The sequence below is a fragment of the Apteryx mantelli genome, chromosome 2, assembly GCF_036417845.1.
Source record: "Apteryx mantelli isolate bAptMan1 chromosome 2, bAptMan1.hap1, whole genome shotgun sequence".
Lineage (NCBI taxonomy): Eukaryota > Metazoa > Chordata > Aves > Apterygiformes > Apterygidae > Apteryx > Apteryx mantelli.
Genome location: NC_089979.1, coordinates 67,912,428 through 67,935,749, shown reverse-complemented (window position 1 = coordinate 67,935,749; position 23,322 = coordinate 67,912,428). Strand labels below are relative to the sequence as shown.

The following is a 23,322-nucleotide window of genomic DNA, read 5'->3' as shown; positions in this document are numbered from 1 at the left end:
ACTTTCAGAACTGTTATTACCAGGACAACAAAGAGACCTTTCTCTTTTCATACATTTGGTTTTCAATTGCTCAGACTAATTATAAAATCTTGTGCTTTTACAAAGTAGGCACCAGAGGGAGACCTGCACTTTAGTTCAACTCTGAAATAATGCTGTCGGTAGTCATTCAAGAGTGGACAATCAAAGACTCTTGGCCAATGTACCCCGGGTGGTTCCAGGTGAAATTGTGGCTAATGGGAACACTCAGAGACAGACTGGTGTTAGGCAGTATTCTCTCTCTCTCTCTCTCTCTCTCTCTCCTTTTTTTTTTTTTTTAAATGGCTCAACAGATTTAAGAGTGCTCCATGAAGAAAAGCAGGTTCCCAAGTTTCAGGATGCAGACAGTCAAACAGTTTGGCCATACCTGAGAAAGACCTGATTGCTCTTTGCCACCCACGTCCCCAGCTTATCATCACATCCTGCTGATGGTTACCAATTCTCAAATCTTCTGGCTGAGCTGCATATATAAGAACTCCCTAAACATGTCAGTCAAAATAAGCTAGATCAGCTTAAGTAATTTAAGTAACAAATCTTTCCTAACATGGCTCAATTTGACTGAATTGGATTAGGGAGAGCTCCCATGAGCAGCTCAGCTAGCAGACCTGAGAGGGCAGTAACCCCAGGTAGAGGGCAGTAATGAATTCTGTGGGGTGGACTTGCTCTTCCATCAGCATAGATACTGCTGAAGGAGGCTTGTAGATGTATATTGTAGGCAGGTTACTTCTCCTTTCCAAGCCTGATAAGAGACAGGAATAGATGCTATATAGACAGAAAATGTATTGTTCTCTTATAAGCAGGTACTCCTAAATTCAAGTGGAGAAAGGCAGTGGCAATGGCTTCCAGGGAGCAGGCAAGATCTCAGTGGCTCCTACTATCCAGAAAATTGATCCCATGAACACGGAGTCAAGCACGCTAACTGGAATCCATGTAGATAGTCAAACAAAAATAAAACCATTATTATGACTGATAGTTTTTTCCATACCAACAGACCTATCAACTGGTATCTTTGCAACTTCATACAAGGTTTATATTGATGATAATCAGAAGAGTTACTGATGGGCACAGAGAAATGCTCATTTGAATTATTCCTCCTACCTCATCATTCTCCTCATTTTCAAAAGGGCAAAATCCAAACACTGAAAAAATCATCAACTCCTCATTTGCATTCCAGGTTAAGTTAAGAAACTTATAGAACAACAAAGAATATGGAGAAAATTCTAGAAGGAAACCAAAATTTGACCCTGCTCTCTTTTGCAATAAAACAGCAGGCAGTCTTATTCAATAAATTTCCAGAAAGTTTGGTTTTTAAATGCCAGGTTGAGTATTTGGGCTTCACATTTCCATTTTAAATAGATATAACTCAAGTTTCTAATGAACAAATTCATTCTAGATGCTTCAAATTATAAATACAGCAATGTTGGTATTTCAACTTCAAACAGTTATACCTTCAAAATCATTTTGCATGGTACTTTAAAGACATTTCACTATAGGGGAGATGGTAGTGAAATAACGCTGTATTTAAATTTGCCTAATAATGGCGGTATTTTTGAGAAATTATAGCACCTCCAAAGTTGTCAGCAACCTATGAAATTTGGCAGATTGAACTCTCCAAGGACACTCTTCTACAACCACTTAAAACAATCTTAATGGAGTTGCCAAAATCTCACAGTGTCTGTCCTGACCCACCATTTGCTTCAGCATCGCTGTTCGTCCAACATGGAAGTGAACCCATTCATGGAGCAGACCCAGCATCAAACTCATCTCATCAAGAAAAAAGAAAAAGGGGTGGGAAGAAGAATTTTCAGAGGGATAAACCCCCTAAACTGACTCTCAGTGAAATCCTATGAGTACCAACATTAGTACAGAGAAAATACAGCTGAGGCAGGAGGGTGAAGGCAGGATATCAACATACATCACATTTGAAACGCCTGGGAATCTGTAGTGGTTGAGAATAGGGACAGACAGGAGAACCTAAATGCCGAGTAACATGGTTGCTGCTCATGACTTACACTTCCCTCCTGGGATCACCACCTGGGGAAGCACTCCTGTCCTCTCAATTCATCAAAAAGGATGGATTAGCTGAGCAGCTGTTAGTTCTCCTTTAATTATGACTGCAAACAGTTTTCTTCCCTGACCACAGGATCCATGATCTAGTCTACGCACAAATTAGATACAAAGAAAGAGAATTAAGAACTCACAGGCAACCATAAATCTGGCATTTCCTGATTTTAGAGTGTCTGAATTTGTAAGCATAAATAAGTCTTTTTACGATGTGATATAAAATAAATAAAGGAAAAAAATGATGGTCAAACTTAGCCTTTGCCCTAGAGAGTTCACAACCCTGATGCTTGTGAGGTGCTACAGTTTTAACAGACTTATCAAGTGTATGCCAGCTAAGGGCTAACCTAAATGTGGTTTGCTTACAGGCACAAATCTTTATAAAAGAGGCAAAGGAATAATCTCATAGTCTGACAGGAACTGAATTTAACGTATCTAAGTTTTTTTGTGGTAACATATAAACATTGTAAGTCAACTGTATCACGGAGCATATTGGGTATAGTTTCAATTTATATCGTATCACTTTTTTATCAGTCAAATATTCTTTCTAAAAGCATCAAACAAACTATTTTAAATGTTATTGTGATCTACCAAAATACGCTCTAACATAAGGAATGTTTAAAATATTCGGTATGTTTGGCTACAGTTTCTAGCTCATCTCCATGAATATTATTCACGGTAGTACATTTCTGTTCTAAGTCTGCCACCAAAGGATTGAGCAAGTACCACCAAATTTAGTACATAGTGGCTGCCTTCCATTTTTCCACAAATCCATTAGCATAAGTCCAGTGAAGAGGTGGGGAAAGGAAGGAACAGATGAAGCCTGACCAAATGTTACCATTTAGGTAGCTAAGGTGATTATACTCACTAATTGCAACAGCGGAAAAGAAACCAAATTCATAGAGATTTGCACTATGTGCAATTCATAGTTGTTTCTCCTATTTGGGTCATGTTTTCCTAAAAAGGGTGAATAGCTAAAGCCACAGTACAAGGAAGGGCATGGTAATTAAGGAAGTAAGATGCTTGCTTTCTTCCCAAAGGATGCATTACATACTTATGTACGGACATGGAACAAGTATAAACTTTATAGCGTATTCCAAATAAATCATATAGAATTTAGATAAACAACAATACACAATCTCAAGAGGCATATCATCAAATAATATCCAGAGGTTGCAAAAGAGCTATCTAGATATACAAAGATATACACTCACACACAATTAAACGATGAACAATTTTAAGGTTAGGTAGACTTTCCTTGATAAATCATTTTCCATCATACCTCTTATGAAAATTCAAATAACAAATCCAAGATAAACATAGGTCTTGAAAACAGCATTTCATCCCTTCAAATAATTTTTAATAAAGTCTTAATTACATTAATAACAAATCTTGTGAATTGAAGAATCTAAACTTGCAATACATAATTTAGGACACAACATTAATCTTAGAAAACAGTAAAGGAATTCAGAGAGTTTTACCACAGTAAGGAAAATCACCATCCAAAGCAGAAAAAAAGAAATTATCCTTCCAAGTTAAAGTGCAAGATACTTAACATTAAAGCCAGAATTCAGGAAATCAGAATAAAGAGTTTCTGATAAAGATTTTAGATGCTCAAGTCAAATATCTGAAATAATCCAGACAAGCCAAAAAGTGTTATGTTAAACTCAAATTTTGCTTTAAAACTGCCGTTAAACTGCGATAAAAATATCTGAACCACAAAAACTTTCAAAAACAAACTTCTGGAAAACTCTATGCCATTCAAAGAAAATAGAATTTTACACAGAGTTTTAACTTTAATTTTATTCCTTCATCATAACAGTCTTCACTCCACATCTAACACCAGTTTTTGTCCTCAGTTACTCCAATGCGATAATGCTTCTGGAGTGTAACAAAACAGAACATGGCAGATAGTCTACAACAAAAGACAAAAATATACATATGATCTGTTAAAAAAAGTCATATAGAAATTATACAAAAATTGCAACCAAAAAGGATTCTCACAAATTCACCTCTAGTTTTTTTTTACATTGTTTATGAAGTAAGTTGAAGACTAAGTTCAATAGCTGTGACATGGTAGCTGTACAGCTTAAGAACTGCAACTCATACCGCTCCACAGGAAAAATTATTCTCCTGGTCAAAATATTTGCCTTTTCAATGAGCTGAACCTTCAGGTCATCTGTTAACAATGTAGATTCTTTCCTGTCTAGAAGAACTTTATTGTCCTCTCCTTTAACAAATAGCAGGGTATTGTTCCCAGCTGGTTGCTAATTCACGCAATTACCATGTAAAAATCTTTCAAAACGGTATGTAGTAGATACACTTGTTGCTTAAATTATTGCATAGTTTTATTTAATAAATAAATCTCATATATAAATCCCACGTAAAACATAATTTAAACTCATTTTTATTATATCTTTTCCCCATGCCCCAGCCCTCCCTTTCTCTTCTCTCTTCTTTCACCCTACCCTTCAGACATACACAGACTCACACTACAACTGAGTACAGGGTGCCTTTGATGCTGAAAACATCTTTGCCGGATTTTGTAGGTGACCTGTGTATTATCCAAACTCACAGATTTTAGTGAGTGGTGATCATTTAGTTTGCCCTCCTGTACAACAGGGAATTTCACCCCATAATTCCTGCATTAGGCTATCATATTCTGCTTGAGCTAGAGGTATCTTTTTTGGAAAGATTCACAGCTTTTAAGTGCTGCCTCAGTTTTAAGTTTATTGTATTTCTAGAAGAATACATCTGGATTCAGCTTTCAGCTACTGTATTTTGTCATAACTTTGTCTGCTACACTAAAGGGACTGCTCTTGAATCTTCGCCCCAGATAAGCGCTTACAGGCCATTACTCATCTCCTAAACTTCCCTTTGTTAAGCTAAATAGATTGAGCTTTTCCAGGCTGTTGCTGTAAGTCAGGGTTTGTTCACTTACCTGTTTTAAGGTTTTGAATTGTCCTTGAAATTCTTTTCTGAATCTTTTTAAGTTTATCAAAGGTTTCGTTTCTTTTTTGTTGTTGTCGTTGTTTTTGTTTTTTGAGGGTATTTTTGCATCTTAACATTAAGCAGCATGCATTTTCTGGCAGTTATCTCACTAGTACAATACATCAAAGAAAACCCCTAAATTCCACTTGAGATCACCTATATCTATAACAAGAGACTGCAAAGGACATCTTAATTTCTGTATTCTATCTCTGAACTAGTACTTTTCAAAGTACTATTCTCCATCCTACAAGTATGATCTTACTGTCTAGATAAAATATTTAGCAATATTAACATATTTTGAAATTATCCCCATTAACTAAGTACAGACCATCCTTTGCATTTATCAGCTCATCATCTTTTGAATTATCTATGTATTTTACCAGAGATTATATTCTGTTTTCCTCAAGATCATTATCCAAATCCTCAAAGCAATGGGCTGTGAAAAGATCTCTATAAAATCCAACACGAACGTCCTTCATTTATTACTGCTTTATGATCTGTCAATTAACCAGTTTGGAATGTATTTAATATGGGCCACGCTGACTTAGCAAAGAGCTAGGTTTTAAAAATCAGAATACCATACAGAACTACATCAGGTGTCTTACAAAAACTTATTATATCTACCTGATTATCTTTGTAAACCAAAATTTCAGACTCGATAAAAAAGAAATACACAGACAAGTTCTATTCAGTGTGAACAACTGGGAAAGCTCCAGCTCTGCTGTCTTTCTTAAATTTTCTGCTAACCAATTCTCATCTCAGTTTTTTAACAGTTCTTTCTGTGACCATTATCAACCTATCCAGTCTAGTATTTATATTATAACCTGGCCATCTCATTTACACTTCTACAACAATGACAACTAAAAAAAAAAAAAAAAAACCAAACCAAAAAACAATACCTCAGAGGTCTTCAGTTGGTTAATATTTTAGACTTTTTGGTGAAAATCCTGACTCCTGTAGACTACAGAAAAAAATTAAATTTGGTTGTTCCTACTGGAATAAAGAAATGTTTTTATAAATCACTGTCAACTGTGAACACAGCATCTAGATTCTGGCCACAGAAAAACAGTATTTGGACTCTCAGCATATTTTTTATACACTCAGTATTTTTGGCAATGTTTCTGTCTTTTCTCTACTATTACTGTCCTTATCTAGCAGGCCTATATCATTACTAGTATTTTTTGGCTCTCAGTAAATAAGAACATCTTCATATTGTTCTTAACCCCATTAATATAAGTTTTATGGTTATTGTCTATATCTTTTATGAACAGTCTTTTCTTCAGGACAGCGAAGTGATGGTCACTACTGTCCACTGCATTTTCTCTGTTATTTCTCTGAACTTTCATTCATTCGGTTCTTCATCTCTGCCTTATCTATGCTATGACAGTTTCATACTTATCCACAATGACTTCTTCCATTGTAAGAATTGTAGATTCTCCGGGTAACATTTTTAAGCAACATAACTGTCAGATACAATTGTTTTGCTTATATTTGCAGTAAAATTATATTAAATTATTTCTAGGAAATCATCCTTTCGGAAAAATAGTGAGTATATATTACCGGCCCTGGCTGTACTGGATATAACAAATATAAATAAGTAATGATAATTATCAGTGCTGATTGTTTTGGTGAAAGTTAAGTGATCTCATATGCCATTTCATTTTTGTCAGAAGAGTAAAATTGAACAGAATTTCTTATTCTCAGAAAAACATAATGAGTGACCTGACACATCAGACATTCCAGAAAAGTTTCATTAATCATCACCTAATATAATCACTTTGAAATCATGAAGCATATTTTCTTTGTATCTAGACATTTAAAGAAAGATTCCTGCCTAAGTGGTCCAAATCAATATCATAAAATAGGCTACTCTTTCAGACAGAATACTGATTCAATAAATAATATTTCTTTTATTTCTGCATTTTTACCTTATAGCAAATGATACCACTCCTATTCTTTTCCTACCCATACTGTCTCCCCCATAATATGGTACAGATGCATTGACATTACCATAGCAATAGTACAAATATTCCCTAACATACTACAGCAATATTAAAATATGAAAGAGAAAATTATTATTCTTTAACCAAATAATACATTTTTTTTCCTTCTGCTCCTTAGTCTTTTTTATTTAGGATACTTTCAATGCAAATAGTATTTTGGAAAGAGCAAAAAGAGATCAATGACCATTTCCAAATCTCTCCCAACACAGCAGACACAGAAAAACGCTGGAGATAATAAAAATCAGCAAAACATGCCTTTATCTCTGTAAAAAGAAAGTTCAGAACTTAGGAACTTTCTGAAGACACTTTTTTTTCAACCCTATCCTTCAGTGTCAACCTTGTTTTGTTGCTCTTATTTTGTGAATAATTAGAAATAGAATGTAACATTTTAATCCTTGCTTTCTGGATCTAAAACAACAATGTCTAGGCCAGACTGACCATTGGAATAATGTCAGAATTGAAGCACAGAAGAAAAAAAGGAAGTAGCCATAAGAATGGTTTGATTTTGAAATTTGATTCTGCTCTTAATAAAGTGTGGCACTGAATAAAAACTGGCACAGTGGAAGTTTGTCTGACTTAGTAATTTTCATGCATAAATTGTCTAAAGTCTTTTTTTTTTCCTAAATATTTTGTTGGCAGGTAAATTAATTTAAATATATTGTTTTGAGTTCCCATATGATGATCAACAGAAAATGTTATTTTTAAATGGAGTTTAATCCTGTTCTGTACTTTTAAATTATTTATTTAATGATTTGTAATCTTTTTTACTAAATAAAGGATTGATCCCAATGGTTGGCAACACCATTAAATTGTGCTGGTTTATAACCAAAGTATAGCTTTTTTATTATTATTACATACACCTGTTAAAAAATAAGTCATCTGAACATACGTTCATGAAATCTTAATTTTTTGTGCTATACCTCTGAAATAACAAAAATGTTAATCAATTTATTTTAAAATGTTTTCAAACTGCACATAAATGCAGACTAGATTTGTAATAAGTATACAAAAGCTTTCTAATAAAAGAAAACATCTTAAAAATGCTGAACACAATCTTTTTTAAATCACATTTAACATTTAGAAATAATACCTTTCTTAAATAAGTATTAGTATCCTTAATCAGCAGAATATTTTTCCTCAATATAAACCAAAACAAGGAGCCTATAAACACAGAACTGGCTAAGAACAATGGATTTCGGGCACTTAAACTACTTAGATGCTTTAGAAATTCTCGTTCAATTACTATCTCCAGGTTCCCAGATTCCCAAGTCCTTTGATAATATAGCACTATCCTTGTAGTCTTTAGTATTAGTAGATATTTCTGTCTCCTATCGTGTTTTCATTTATATATTGGAAGGAGTTAAAAAGCAAGAAAATGTACTTTCCTTATCAGTTTTCCCACCTTCAAATAAACACGTTCTAAGTGGAAATAGTTTGTTTCTGTCAGTGAAACTGAAACCAAAAGTAGTTATGGCAAAAATTTTTCTACCCAAAAGATACTGAAGGTATTTATACTTAGAACATTAATACCATTGGAGAGACTAAAATAATCTTGATGAATGGTAGCATTTTAAATAAAATACATCTTAAAGTGATCTCAACTATTAGGGCACATCCTGTCCCATCCCATTCCCTGCCCACTGCCTATTCAGTGCATAACCTAAATAATTAAATATGATTTATATTCTTAACTATGCTTGTACTCTACCCCTGTCTTCTGACTGGGTTTGCACAACAGCATCAAAGGATAATTTTAATATAATCAGGGCAGACAGGTAAAAGACAACCTTACATGCCTGAAGAATTTTCAGTACTTGTGATGCATGCTAAAAGTAACAAAATACTTTCATTAAGCTTTATAACTGTTATGCTTCACACAAAATTCAGGGAAATGTTAGTAACTATGTCAGGACTGAGAAGTCATTGGAATCCCACATTGTTGTAGGCATAAGTTTCTCATTCTCACATTAAAATAGAGGCATAACTGTCCAATGCAACTCTATAGCACAGAACATTTTTGCTCTCTACCTTGAATGTGATCACCTCATTGGTCTACGCAGCCTCTTTCTCCGGCGCACTGCTATTCACACTATCACTGCACCCTGCATAGAGCTACATGACCTCAGGGTGTAGGTCTAAAGCACCCTGAGGTGGGAAGGGATGCTGTTCTTGCCCTTGACTTGTGCTGTCTCTAGAAGTTGTGCAACCATACTGGCAGTCAGTTCAGTGAGCTAAAACAGTTGAAAATTAAAAGGTATTGCTTGATGGACTTTTTAACTGATCCAGGTCATTGCTGCAATCATCCCCCTATGTCTACCCACAGTCTCTTCTTCTAACTCCTTCAATCAAGTCATATATTTCTGCTCCTTTTCTTGTACTGGCACCTGTTTGATTTCAACCTAAGTCAGCCAGAAAACTGGAAGAAAACTCTTTCTACAAAAGAAGTGGGCAGTTTTCAGCCAGACAGGCATTCATCTGATGCCACTGACACAAATCAGTGTCAATGCAAAAGAAGTGGGGGAGAATGCGTGGCTTGCTGGAGAAGGCGGTAGTGAAAGGCAAGGCCTGCAGCACTTAAATTGGCTTAAGCTGTAGGGAACAGAACCCTTGGACTCCAAGTTGAAACTGGACAAGGAATAAATAGTATCCTTCCTTAGTATTCAGTATTTTTTAAAACAGCATTTTTTTTAACAGCATGCCAATCAAAGAAAGAGAAGAGAACTGACACAAATGCTATCAGGTTACACAAACTTCTTCACACAGTCTAAGGGCTCTTTCATTGAGGCTATGCTTCTGTGCATATTATTTGGTAGCTGTACAGCTCAAACAACCTTTGATGTTACCTGCTTTGCCATACTGGCAGAAACATGTATACAGCTATGCACTGAACCAGACTGAGGAATTGATTCAACCAAACAAACATTTTGGGGGCTAGGGTTTTTTGTTTGTTTGTTTTTAATTAACCTAGATCAGTTTTTTACTCCTCTTAATATGTGGCCAAAATGCTATTGTAGCTCAATGGAAGGAATAGCTGAGTGGTCTGAGCAAGGGGCTGCTGAAGTCAATTATAAAGCACTGCCACCCAAAAACCTTTAGAGATTTAAGGTAAAATGAAATAAAGCACAGTAATTATTGTTCAAAAGCATAACTTGATCAGTTACTGTCATTCAGATAACAACCTTAACTTACACCATAGTAGCTCAGTGCTGTGCCTAAACCCTTTCACTGCAACAGCACAATCACTTAACGACATTCACCTACTAACACAGTTCACAGTCCCAAGGGTACATCTGTAATGAATGAAAAGGTGGGTAGCATCCTGCACCAGGTTCACAAGACAGTTGAAGAAAAAAAGGAGGTCATATTAAGCATACTTAACTGAGCTGACTAAATTAACCAGACTAGCCTTTCTACGTATCTTCTGGAAAAAGGGGTAAGGTTCCTACTGTGATGACCTTCTAGAGGAATTTCACTTAGATGGGTCTGAATGGCCTTCTGGATGACTCTCATCATTGATCATGGAGAATATCAAAGATGACAATGCCTGCTAGTTAAATACCTCTCTCCAGTTAGCCTCACAGAAGCATAAAATGGAGGCAGCTTTTTTCTGTGGCTTGTACTTGTAGCATAGTTTCCCTCTCTAAGACTCAACCAACTTGATTTATTCTAAGACATTCTGACAATATCTGCTTCAGAAAAAAAAGAAAAAGAAAAAGAAATGCCTTCATTCTGCTTGTGCTTCGGCTCACAGATTTAAAGTTTGTCAGGAAGATGAGCAAATGATTAGCAATCCATCTCCGAAATATTTGGTCTGAGTGATGTGCTCAGTGCTAGAGAAACTATGACAGAGGCAAAGAGAGAATTCCATTTTTCAAGACAGCATTCTGATGTCTTAATGGTGAGATCCTCCATTTTCTCCTTACAACCCCTGTCTACCCATCCACCAAGTTCTGCAGAAGACAAGGCAGCTCTAGCAGGACATACCTATCTAAAATTTTTACCCCACTAAAATTTTAGCTTCTTTCTCAGTAAAAAACTGTAAAAATCATCATTATTTCATAGTCAACAGACAACTGATTCAACACTGAAAGTGCCCTTTTCCAAATAAATCAGATGAAAAAGATTTTTCTTGTGGCTTGACTGAGAGAGACAGGTATTGGCAAGATGTTGGGGAGGTGAAACTGAAACATCTGACAAAACCAAAGGGGCAGATTAGGGAAAAGGAAGCAAACATTCATTTAGTGAAAAGCAGAACATAAAATTATCACATAGTTCCACAGTCCAATCACTACTTACTTTTTCCCTTTCTCATGATTTACTGTGTCTCAGTGAACTTTAAGACTTTACTTAGCACAAAAAAGATATAAAATCCCTTCCCAAAATTAATCACTACTATTCAAATCTTAATTCAAGCTTCTTAAATATAAACAAGTCCTCAACAAGAAGTGTGCATAACAAAGCAAAAAAAGAGCCAATAAAGCATTATTTTACTACCTGAAAGAATAAAAACATACAGACAGGTTAGAATAATGCATGTTATTAATTCCCATTATTTATGAAAACATCCATCATGAACAGGTAAAGAAGCCAAAGCACATTTTATTCACTTTAAAATAAGAGTGTCATAATACACCAAATTATTTTGTATGAGGGCAAGGACTTAATATTTGTTACACTTAATAGCTTTGATTAGAAGCATATATGTTCAAGTGCAGGGGATCACATTATTTAGAACAATGAACTAGGTTTTAATTACTTAAGTAGGGACTTTAATATTGCTGTTCAAATAATATGCAGCAATAAAGATAGGAACTCCCCATTTTACAGACCATTACCAGTAAAGAATGATTAACTAAGATTTTCATTTGCACTGAAAAAAAAAAATCAATCTCCCTCTATTTTAACTGTGACTTAATTGACGGCTGTCCATCATTCATTGCTTTTCAGGAGTCTTCACAGGTATGAAGAACTGGAGCATAACAAACAATGGTATATGGATAATGAAAGGAAAATAATATAGGAATAGGTGTAAATGAATAACAGTTGCATCTGTCCCCATGGGTGGATCAACCCCTAACGTTCATGGGGACAGAAATCACATGACATCCTACTACTCATTCTACCTCCCCACTAAATCCATGCTTTGCCATTAATGGCAGCAAAGACAACTCCCAAAACACCATCTTATTCAGCATGGTTGTTCTGCATTTCACTAGTTTCAAAGCAAAACTGAAATTACAACTGAAAAGTGAAGTAGATCCTTGTAAAGAATTGGTTTTAAAGATAAGATGCTTTAATGATGTACCTCAATAAGTGTTTCAAAAAAAATCCAATAAAAGACAAACACTGCTATTAAATCTTTACTGATAAGAGAGAAGCATGGCACTGTTTCCACACAGTTATGACATGTATGCTGCTGATGAAAAAATGAACAAGATCATATCTTTTTGTAGTGTTGAAGATTTAAAATACAGTGAATTTTTCATATCCATTGGGTTTCTGTAGTCATGGACATAAACTGTCAAATCAACTGCTTGATGCACTGGCATGATGCACTTTCATGTTTTAACAGTCTTGCAACATTACATCTCAAAGAAGCATGCTTAAATACAATAATTTCTATCTTCTCATTCAGAATCTAATATTTTATTCTTGGACATCAGAAATAAATAAGTACAAATCTCAAGAGATTTCATGAATACAATATGGTAGAGAGGAAAAAACAGATCAATTAAGGAGCTATCTTGATATAAGAGAGAGAGATGTCTCTAACATGAATGAAATAAAATACAAAACATTTATGGCTCTTTTAAAACAGAAGCTGCTTATTTGAAATCTGCATCCAGGAAAAAAAAATCTATGCTGTTATTGATCATCCCTTGATGATCAACAATGACCTAGGTAAAAATACACCTTTTCTAATGTTAAATCTCTGGAAGTCATGCCTCCCAAAAATCATATGAAATTAAATTAGTACTAGACTTCTATATCACATTGTCTTACGTATGTTTTTTTCCAAAATAAAATAAAATATGGATCAAATGTCCTTTACTCTCCCACTCAGCACATACCTTTTTGTATAATCAAATCAAAAGAAGAAGTACATAGCATTAAGCATATGAATCAGATGAAGAAAGGAACAAATTTAAAAAGATTTTTTAAGTTTGGCTTTAATTTTCTGCATATAAGTATATACACTATACACAACCTGGTGTGCACTAAGAGTTTTAATTTTAACTTTGAATCTTCCAACTTGACTGTATCATAAGTGAAAGTTGATTGACTTATCTAAAACTGCACTAATTTAAAACTTCCATTGCACTTGGGAATGTTTGGACATCTACTTATTTCTTTAGTTGCATAAGACAGCAGTTATTTTGTTCTATGGAAACCTCAATCTTCCAGAGGAAGAGGTTCTGCAGTGTCACTTTCATACGGTATTAGAAATCATAGAGCTAGAAATGCTCACTCAATTGACTGCAAAGTTGCTTTAAATACATTTATTTAAATACCTACATTTATGATCTAATCCCACAGAAAAGTACACTAAGACCAAAACCTCAAGATTCTAAGTATGATGAAAACATCATTGCTTCTACTTTCTTTTTGCTTCTTTGTTTTTAGAAAGCATAGTTGATCAAAGATCAAATGTGGTCCTTATCTGTGACCTAAGGAAGCAAGTGAAAGTATGCCAGCCCTGAAAACATGATGGGCCATCCAAGAGTTACAGTATAGTTATTGTGCAGCAAAAAAGTCTGATTTTTCTCCTTTAAGGAAAGGGTTTTTTTCTAAGTTTAGAAAGATTATCCTTCAGTACGATCTATTGTGGTCTATAGTTACACCTAAAAAAAACAGTCTTAATTTCAAATAACCAGATTCATTCCTTGAATTCATTATTACAATTTGTTTTATTATATGGCCATATTCTTCTCTAAGTTTCCTCAACTAGGAGTCTACTCATACAAAACAGTTAGCTAGACCTTATTTTGGGACACAGCTCAAAAGCGTATCTATTCTCTCTCAAAGACTTTGCAGGTATCTAGAGTGTACAATGCTGATGATTTTAGATTTTATTCAGAGTTGATGTTTCTGTTCCATTTGATCACATATGCTAACAACCTCTTCTTGAAAATTAAGGTTCAAGTTAAAAGTTTGTGTTCAGCAATAGTGATCTGTTTAGTGGTTATGACTCAGAAGAGACTTGCACAAATGCCTTGAACTCCACCACCTGAACAAGACTGCAGTGAGTGTTAAGTGTAGAAACTATGTATAAAGAGAAAATGACAGAAGTTTAGCTTGACATACAATTCCACTAATAAGAGTAAATGATCTGTGATTCACACTGTTCTCCTGCTTACATCACGCACTACCATGATCAATAGCTTGTAAGGCATCATTCTTCCTACAGGTCTACTTGTCCTTGCTGGATTCTGCATCAACAACCCTCCAGACAGGTATATGCAGGGAACGAACTTGGGCTCTGAACACCTGGAGAGTTCTGTTTCTGTGCTTGAGTTTCATAACCGACGCTGAAATCTTAGTCCCCAAAAAGTCGACCACAAAAGCTCCCAATGACTCTTGATGTTCCACATTGTCCTTTTTTTCCTTCTACAGTAAGACCTTGCTGAGCACTGGTAAGAATAAGGATGCTGAACTGAACAGATCTTTTGTCTCAGAACATACAGTCTTACACTCTTACTACTTCTTAGAGGCAGCATTCCAGGTCTGTTAGCTTTAACCTTGTAAGTGACCTAGCCACTACAACATGACTGAAAATCACACTATGTTACCACGAACTATACTTTATGTATATCTAACTGGGGGAAAATCAGGTGCTAAAATCAAAGCATATGTAACAAGTCTGATTATCAGCCAGCCAAACTATAATCCAGATAACTTTCCTGAAGTTATTTTGAATCATTTTGTACTCTTGATGTATCTACCCTGTTACTTGTAACAAAGATGTTACCAATACAGAGGTGATGTTTCATTAAAGAACTGTACTTTTTGGAAAGAACTTCAAAAGCTTTTGAATCTCCATTACATACAACACTCAACACATTATGGTGTCAGGGAAGCATTTGGGGGACAAAATATATTCACTTCGACAGTGTTAAAAATGTACCTCAATGGTTTCCCCGAGTATCACAGCACACTTCCCAAAGCCTGCTTTAAGCTGTGATGTCTTCAGACTAAAGCCAAATTTTTACTATTTTCTAGAACAAGCAAATTTCCATAAACTAGTGTTTTACAGAAAGTAAAGTGAGGATGCTTACAGAAGTATTTAAATGCATTTGCAAAATGAAAATCAAGAAGTCATTTTAAAAAGCAAAGTACATCTCTTTCCTTCCCTGACGATCCAGGATAGTCTGAAAGAATGGTTTTTGATTTTTCAGATTCTACTATGACAGTTAACGAAGTCTGAACATTAAGACTTAATTTGCTTAAAAGCTGTGAAACCTTTAGAAACTGTGGGGGCAGAAGGGTTGGAAAGGCATAACCATATATGTGGTTAGGCCACTTAAAACACATAACTTACTTTTCCCCACAAAAAAACAAACCATCATACAAAACATGGCCAAGAAGAAAGATTTGATCAGACTTACACTAATTTATTTTATGCAGCATGATTTTAAAAGGTGCAACATCACTGAAGAATCACAACAAAACTGATAGTTACAGTAATTACTTTGTTTCATTATTCAAACAAACAAATATATAGTTAAAAATATTAAGTATATATTTAACTTGTTTTATTTCACATTTCATGCCAGCAAGGTGGCTTCAGAATCATTTAAACCCCCAAAATCTATGGTTAAAAGATTTTTTAAATCAATATCCATCTATGTATTCATACATATTTATAGACTTGCAAAAGATCTACAACAGATCACCATTAAGGGACACATGTAAATCTTCTGAGGATTTTTATTAAAACAGTAAATAGTCTTGCTTTTATAGTGTATTGAACCAGTAACTTGCCAATTTTATTTTCCTCCAAGTAATATGAGAGAAGTTCAAAGAACTTATTTCAAAGAACACAAAATTCTGTGTGCAAATATTAAAAGCCCATCAAAAATTAGAAAAGTAAAAGCTCTGCTTAGAAAGACGTGTTATGTGTTTGGAGGACACACCTGATCACCAAAAATACAGTGTGCTTTCTCTGACAATATATTGCTAGTCCAAAGAATATTCTAAATTTGAAAGTTCTTTAAGTTAAATATTAAAATTATGAATGTTTTATTTAAAGAAAAACAAAAAATCCAACAATACTGTATTTACTGACATGTAAGGGTATCGCAGGTTGCCCAATCATCCAAAACTTCACAGGCACAAAAGCAGTTAACAGGAAGAGACTTATGCATTCCTTTTCACCTTGCAAATACAGTCTGTAGAGCTCACACTTCCAGCAGATACCAAAAATAATACATAACCCAATAATATCAGATTTGGAATCTAATACAAAACCTTAACAGTGACATTATTGGCCTGCATACCAACTATAGCCAATAGATCTACACATCCAGTCATCACATACTCAAAGTTAGTCTGGCTGTCAAAGTTTTGTACCAAACATAGACTTTGCAAGCTTGGAGCACTTATCAGATAGAGAGGAAACGAAAACTGTTAGTAATTTTCTTTTTCCCATAGGTTTGGCACAGGTCAGACACACTGGAACAGTCAGGAATAAATGAAGCTGCACCTACAGAGGAGTCAAAGAGAAATACTGCATTGCTGACACTGCTCCAACTACACTAACCTTCTTGAAGAACAAGAGTCTGTGACATGTCTCATTAAGTTCTTTGTGTCCAATAATTTATCCTCATTCAAGAGGTACTAAAAGTAGACATAGTCAAAGCAACCTTCTGCCACAGTATAGACTTGTAAGTTGGAAGTAATTATTCTGTAACTGTAAATGTGACTGGCACCACATTAGCCAACATCTTTGATTGAACCAACAACCTCAAGAAATAAAGTCACGCTCTTTATCACTTCTGTGAAAAAGAGAGACTGCAAAGGTAAGAATTACCAAAGCCTCATATCCTCTCTCCTATCTTTTCTTCCCTAGCAGACATTGGTAATTCAAAGCAAGTTAACATGCAAAAAGAATTATTTTCATAACATTCATGTTTATAATACAGACTTTGTATATAAAAACTGCTAAAATAGCTCATTACCTGTGAATCATTTGCAATTCTACACAAGGCTCAAGCAGAATTTAATTCCTTTGGCCCTCAGTATTTGAGCTATAGGAGTTTTGGCATCTTACAAGGCCAGTGACACAGAGCCTCTCCTGGGTTGTCTAGAGCCCTGGAACAGAAAATTTGAGGTAACGCGTACTGAGGAAAGGCAACGGGGCAAGGGAAGGGGAAACAGGTCATCAAATTTCTTGTGCTAAACATGGTGGTTCTGTTCCTACAGTGTTCTTGCATTGTCTCTCTACTCTAAGAAAGCTAAAGTCACTGAAAGGGGATCAACAGCAAAGCCCCAATGCTCTTTCAGGCTAAGTCTACAGTTCCTGAGGGTTGTAAGCAACACAAACTTGTTAGATGTAAATTCCTACTCTTGTTTAGTTACTAGGGATTGTCAAGCAAGTCTCTCTTGGTCTTTTACCTCTCTGAAATAATAACATTCACACCATTCATTAGTTGTCAAACTAAAACCACTGAGTCAACCATTACAGCTCAATGACTGTAAGACCCCCTTTTTGAACAAATGTCACTGATGTTTAACCAAGGTTTTAAGAATCAGCACATAAGAAACAAACGCAGAATATAGGCCCCAAGACATTTTGGACTTCCTGCAAGACAGGCTGAATAAAAATGAATCATTTCAATTGGAAAGAAATTACAACTGCCCAAATGGGCAATTCTAATTTTTGTTAAGAACATTTTTAATCAAACAGCTATAAAAAAAATTACAACAAACTGAGTTATGAATTGCACATAATGGAATTAATCTTTTGGTTAGGTTAAGCAAAACCAGGGCTTAAACTTCCCAGTAAAAGCACTGAAAATAGGATGAAGTGATTGCTGCAGTTGTGGTATCAAGTTTGGTTTTAAGTTGGTAATTCCCATGAAGTATCCAATTTTCAAATGAATGACAGCATTTCTCCTTAGGTTTTCAATATTTTACAATTTCAGAAACTAGTACAGAAGCTGAGGAATAGCCCACAGTATCAGAAACATATTTTGATATTTGTGAACACTGCTGCATATACAAAGTTTAAATTTTCACAGAACATGTGTCTTTGAGCCTGATTTATTAGGTGACCAAACCTGACATAGATCATAATGCAAGGCCACAGAATTTCAGCCAATTACTCCTGAAATTAGTTTCAGCTTGTGATTTCACTATATCTGCATAATTTAATGTTGAAGGCTTTAGTTCTAAAAATAAAAACAAAAAAAGCATCTTCTGAAGTGAAATATCATCTTTAGAATATTGGAACACTTCCCATTTTACAAAACATATTACAATTAATAGATTTTGGACAACAGGACTTTATATATGTTATCCTCTAATATCTTAATGGAAAAATTCATAAACTTTAGGTCACCTTAAAATGCTAGGTTTATGAGCAATGTCAGGGTGAAATACAAAGTGAAGAAAAGACACCAATACATATGTGCATTTCCAAAGTTCACATGAACTGTTTCATTTACTTCTTGGTAAAACCCAGTAAGAATTTTTAATGAGTAGCAACCACAACCCAAGTCTATAAAGTTACTCAAACGGATTCAGCCAGAGGGTCATGTATACCATCAACTGTAACAGAAATACTCAGGGAAAAGATGGAAACACCTTGCAGTTTGTGTAGATATAATCTACAACAGGCAGAAAATTTAAAACATTTCCACTTCACTTAGTATAAGAAAGTTATTGAATTTTAGGAAAGGGACGCTTCTCCAAACTCAGCACAGCTTTGGTATTTGCCTACCAACTGCCATTGGTACTTCTGACCTGCCAGCTAACATACAACTGAACTGGGAAGTAGTTCTATGAGATCACTTTCACATTTCATCAAACAAAAATTTGTCATACCACCAACTATTCAGGATAATTTTAATTCCAGCTGTCACTGCAAGGGTCTTCCAGAGAAAGTCGGGTGAGATGATTGCATAGACAGCAACCATAGTTTGTTTTCTAAATGAACCATCTAAATGATTTGGGTACCATACTTTTAATTGCTCCAGTGAAGACGATGAGAGTAAGCAACACTCTTGCATGGAGCAGGAATCAGTCGGTAAAGTAAAGCAAACTCGTCACAGTAAGTAAGAAAGTAACCCTAAGTGTACACAGGATTTTCTCAAAGCTACAGTAATGCAGAAGGCTGCAGGCATGGATGAAGAAAGATGCCAATAAGACGTCAACACATATTGACATAAATTTGGGAAAGAAGAAAGCGCCACCTTTTCTTATTTTTTCCTTTACCTGTCTTGTTCACCAGTTTCTCCAAGTCTGTCCTGCTCACTATCATGTTGCCGTTAGAAGAATCAAATTTTCAAATGGCAAGACTATGTCATTTGCCCCATCCATACAGGTTGGCAAGACTACTATTTGTTTCACTTTCCGTGTAGAAAAAAAACAGCCTCTTCAATGCTTTTCAATAAATGTTTCATATATTCCTCTGATCTTTTCACACACACAGCCCCCCCCCCCCCACCCAAGAAAGCTGGTAATCATTATCACAACCCCAGAAAAAGCTTATGGGCAAATAACATACAAGATCTACAGCCAGCCCAACAAAGTCATCCTCTCAGCCTGTTAGAGTATTTCAAGGTTTCTGTCTCTGAATTCCAAATCACTGCCCTACAGTCAGGCTCCCTCTCTCCAGAGATTATATCCTGAATAAAAATAAAAATTATCCCACAAACAAAAACTGAATCTGTAAAAGATTTTTTTAAGAAAAGAACTTACCTTCATTTTTAACTTTGATTACAAGAGGATTTCTCATTTGTATTTTGGAAGAACTGTGACATATATTAGCAACTGTAGTTAGTATTAATATTTAGTCTAACAGTCTCAAATAGATTACAAACTTTTTTGGATCAAGACATGATCAAGATTCAGAAGCAAAAATGGAGATATAACAAATGGCACTGGATTTCAATCACTGGATTCAAAGAATATTATATTGCACAAACCACAAAGAACACATCCAAGAAGCAGAAGTAGAAACCTAGTCAATTACATGTAATAGTTCACAGAAGGGTCTAAATTACCTACTATTCAACATTTCAGGTCAACTTCCAGTTAGGTACTTCCTTAATTAGATGTTCACTATATTTAATTTTTTTTATGATTCCTGCCTTTTCAGGCATGGCTCTGAAATGTCATTAAAAGACAAAACTTGTCAAAAAATGAACAGCAATTCAGAAAAAAAAAATAAAAAGAGATAGCTTGACCACTTCTGACCCCAAAATATTAACAATTTCAGCACCTCAAATATGCTTTGCAGTTGCACAATTAAAGAATGTGTCTGATTAAAAAAAAAAAAAAAAAAAAAAAGTAGTTCATCACTTCTGCCATTTTGAGAAACAGGCTCTTGCCCAATGGACAGAACATCTAGCCTGCCTAGAAAGGACAGTCATTCTCAATAGACTACAGAGCCTTTCACACAAGTCAACATTTCACGCACAAACTTACACCACCAAGAAGATGAATAAATAGTGGCCACTATTAACCTCAGTTCAATGTCCAGCAAATAAGAGTTTTTATGGTCATTTTTTATGCCTACCAGAACTGGTATCCTGTGGTCAATCTTCGATCAAATATGGAAACACACAAAGAGCAAGTGTTGGCCACAGCACAGTCTAGGGGCTCAACTATTAAATTTAACAGAACTTCCTCTGAAGTCAAAGTAAGTTTTTGGCAATTCTTTCCACATGCAGAGTGGTGCCTAAATTTCTTTCCTACTTCCAGGGATGACCCCTTCAAGACTGGCTTAAGCCACATTACGAGCATGGGGAAACTTGCCAAAGCAATTAACCATGATTTATCTGTCTTGGGAAGACAGGCCTTCAGTCTTCTTGTCTATCAGTTCAGCACCTCCACTGAGCATTCAACTTGCTTAAAATGTAAGTGCACATGGGATACTTCTCACTGTCTTATGTAGGTCTTTTTACCCATGGCAGCACAGATGTAATTCCATTAACAGGAGATACATGTGCACCAGCACTACAGTAAGACATCTTCTGTAATAAAGTGTTCGAAAGGCTGTCTCATTTGACCTTAAAATTCCAGCCTCTGGATATAAAAAAATTTTTAAGAACACTGCCTGAATGCACATTAACTACAAGATATAAACATTTTTGATTTTGGGTGACTACTTATTTACCCAAAAGACAAGAATGGCTCCAAAACAATAACCACTTTTCACTCCCAGGGATGACTTCTCATAAAAATAAAAACAAGGAAGTTAAATCCAAGAGAACCATAATGCTTTTCAATTAAGGGTAAGGATGTGAAATTGCTACACATAAGACAGAAAATTCAAAGTTAGGCTGTCATCTCATTCCCTTCTTCACCCCGAAACCCTCCTCTCCTGTTAGCATACCCTTCAACCACCCCTTGAGCGGCAAGTGAAGGATGGCGTGTCAGAGCCTTAACTTCGAATCTCTTGGCTTCTCTCGCAACCTTAACCTTATTGTTAAAGCACGTAGAGCCGAAGAGTTTAAATTTTAATATTTTGCATCACCGCAGCTTGCCGCATGGCCAGGGCACAGGATGGTAGCCCAGGACTTTGGTACAGACACGAATCCAAGAGGAAAGCCCCGCTGCCCTCCCCCCTCCGGACACATGCAATAACTCGGCTTTGCACACATTTTTGCACACCAGCGGGCTAGCACTTTTGTGTGCTCACTCTCCGAGCGAGTGGCGGCTGTCAGCGGTGTTCCCCACCATCCCGCACCCCCCCTTCTCCTTCTGGAGTCAAAGTGTTGTGCGAATGTGTGCGGGGGGGGGGGGGAGCACAGGCCACTGGCAACACTTTGCCGTCTCCTCCTTTCAGTCATATTTCCGTCCTCCTCCAGCAAAACTGGGGAGGGAAGGGGGGGCGGGGGGCAGGCACGGCGGGGGGGAAACGCACGCGCTGGGCCCAGCGAGGAGGGGGCAGCAGCAGCAAGTGTGGGTGACAAGATCGCAGCGCCTCCGAAGAGCAACAAAAAGGAGGGTGGGGTGGCCGGCGGGGCCGGGGGCAGGGCCGGTGCTCCGGGGCTGTTACCTCGTAGAGTTCCTCGGAAGCCATGCTGGGGAGTCTCACAAGGTGGAGTTGGGTGCTGGTTTGGAAATACTTTGTTTCAGTTGGGGTCTGCGTGGCCTCCTCCTCCTCTTCTCCCTCTCCCTCCTCTTCTTCTCCCTCTCCCTCTTCCTCCTCTTCTCCTCCTCCTCCTCCTCCTCCTCTTCTTCTTCTTCCTCCTCCTCCCTGCGCGTCTCTCTCCAGCGCAACTACCAGCTCCGCTCGCTAAATGCCAGTGAGGTGGTGCTGCTGCTGCTGCTGGTGGCGGCGGCGGTGCTGCGCGCAGAGCAGCTGCGCAACTCGCCCGCTCGCTCGCTCACGCTCGCTCCCTCTCCCTCGCGCTCCCGCTCGCACACTCGCGCGCACACACACTCACACACACACACACACACTCGCGCGCACACACCCGCTCTCCCACACTGGCGCACTCGCGGCGGCGGCGGCGGCGGCGGCGGCGGCGGCGGCGGCGCCCCGCACCCCCACCCCTCCGTCCCCGGCTCCCTCGCTCGCTCGCTCGCTCCCCAGGAACACTAATCGAGCGCAGAGAGCGCCACACGCAGCCACCCCGCCTCGCCTCCCGCCGCCCCCGGCTCCGTCCTCCCCCCGCTTTCATCTCCCATTGTCTGCTCAGCTGAGCGCGGCGGCGCGCGGGGGGCCGCGGCGCGCGCCCGGCTGCGGCGCGGGGCGCGGGGCGCGGGGCGCGGGGCGCGGACGCGGACGCGGGTGGCCGCCCGCGGGCGCCCCGGGCCCGCTTCCTGCCGCCGCCGCCCGCCGGCCCCGCCGGACGGCCGCGGAGTTTGGAGGGGCGGCCGGCTCGGGGGGGGCGCGGGCACGCACGTGCGGGGCGACGGATCGCTGCGCGCCCTCCGGGAGGGAGACGCGCGCTCGTGGCCCGCGGCCGCGCTCGCCTCCGCGCGCCCCTCGCCGCGGCCAGCCCGCTGCCTCCTCACACGTCCTGCTGCACTTCTGCTCCGACCTAGCATCAGACCC

General features: G+C 37.6%; 1 protein-coding gene across 1 annotated transcript in view; it reads right to left on the bottom strand.

Moving 5' to 3' along the window:
- Nucleotides 1-22,459, bottom strand: part of CDYL (chromodomain Y like) — a 106,771-nt gene extending 84,312 nt beyond the window's left edge. The window contains exon 1 of the mRNA XM_067290809.1: nt 22,318-22,459. Coding sequence (XP_067146910.1) covers nt 22,318-22,341 — 24 coding nt within the window. The 5' untranslated portion in view covers nt 22,342-22,459. The remainder of the gene's footprint in view (nt 1-22,317) is intronic.
- Between the last annotated feature and the right edge of the window lie 863 nt (nt 22,460-23,322).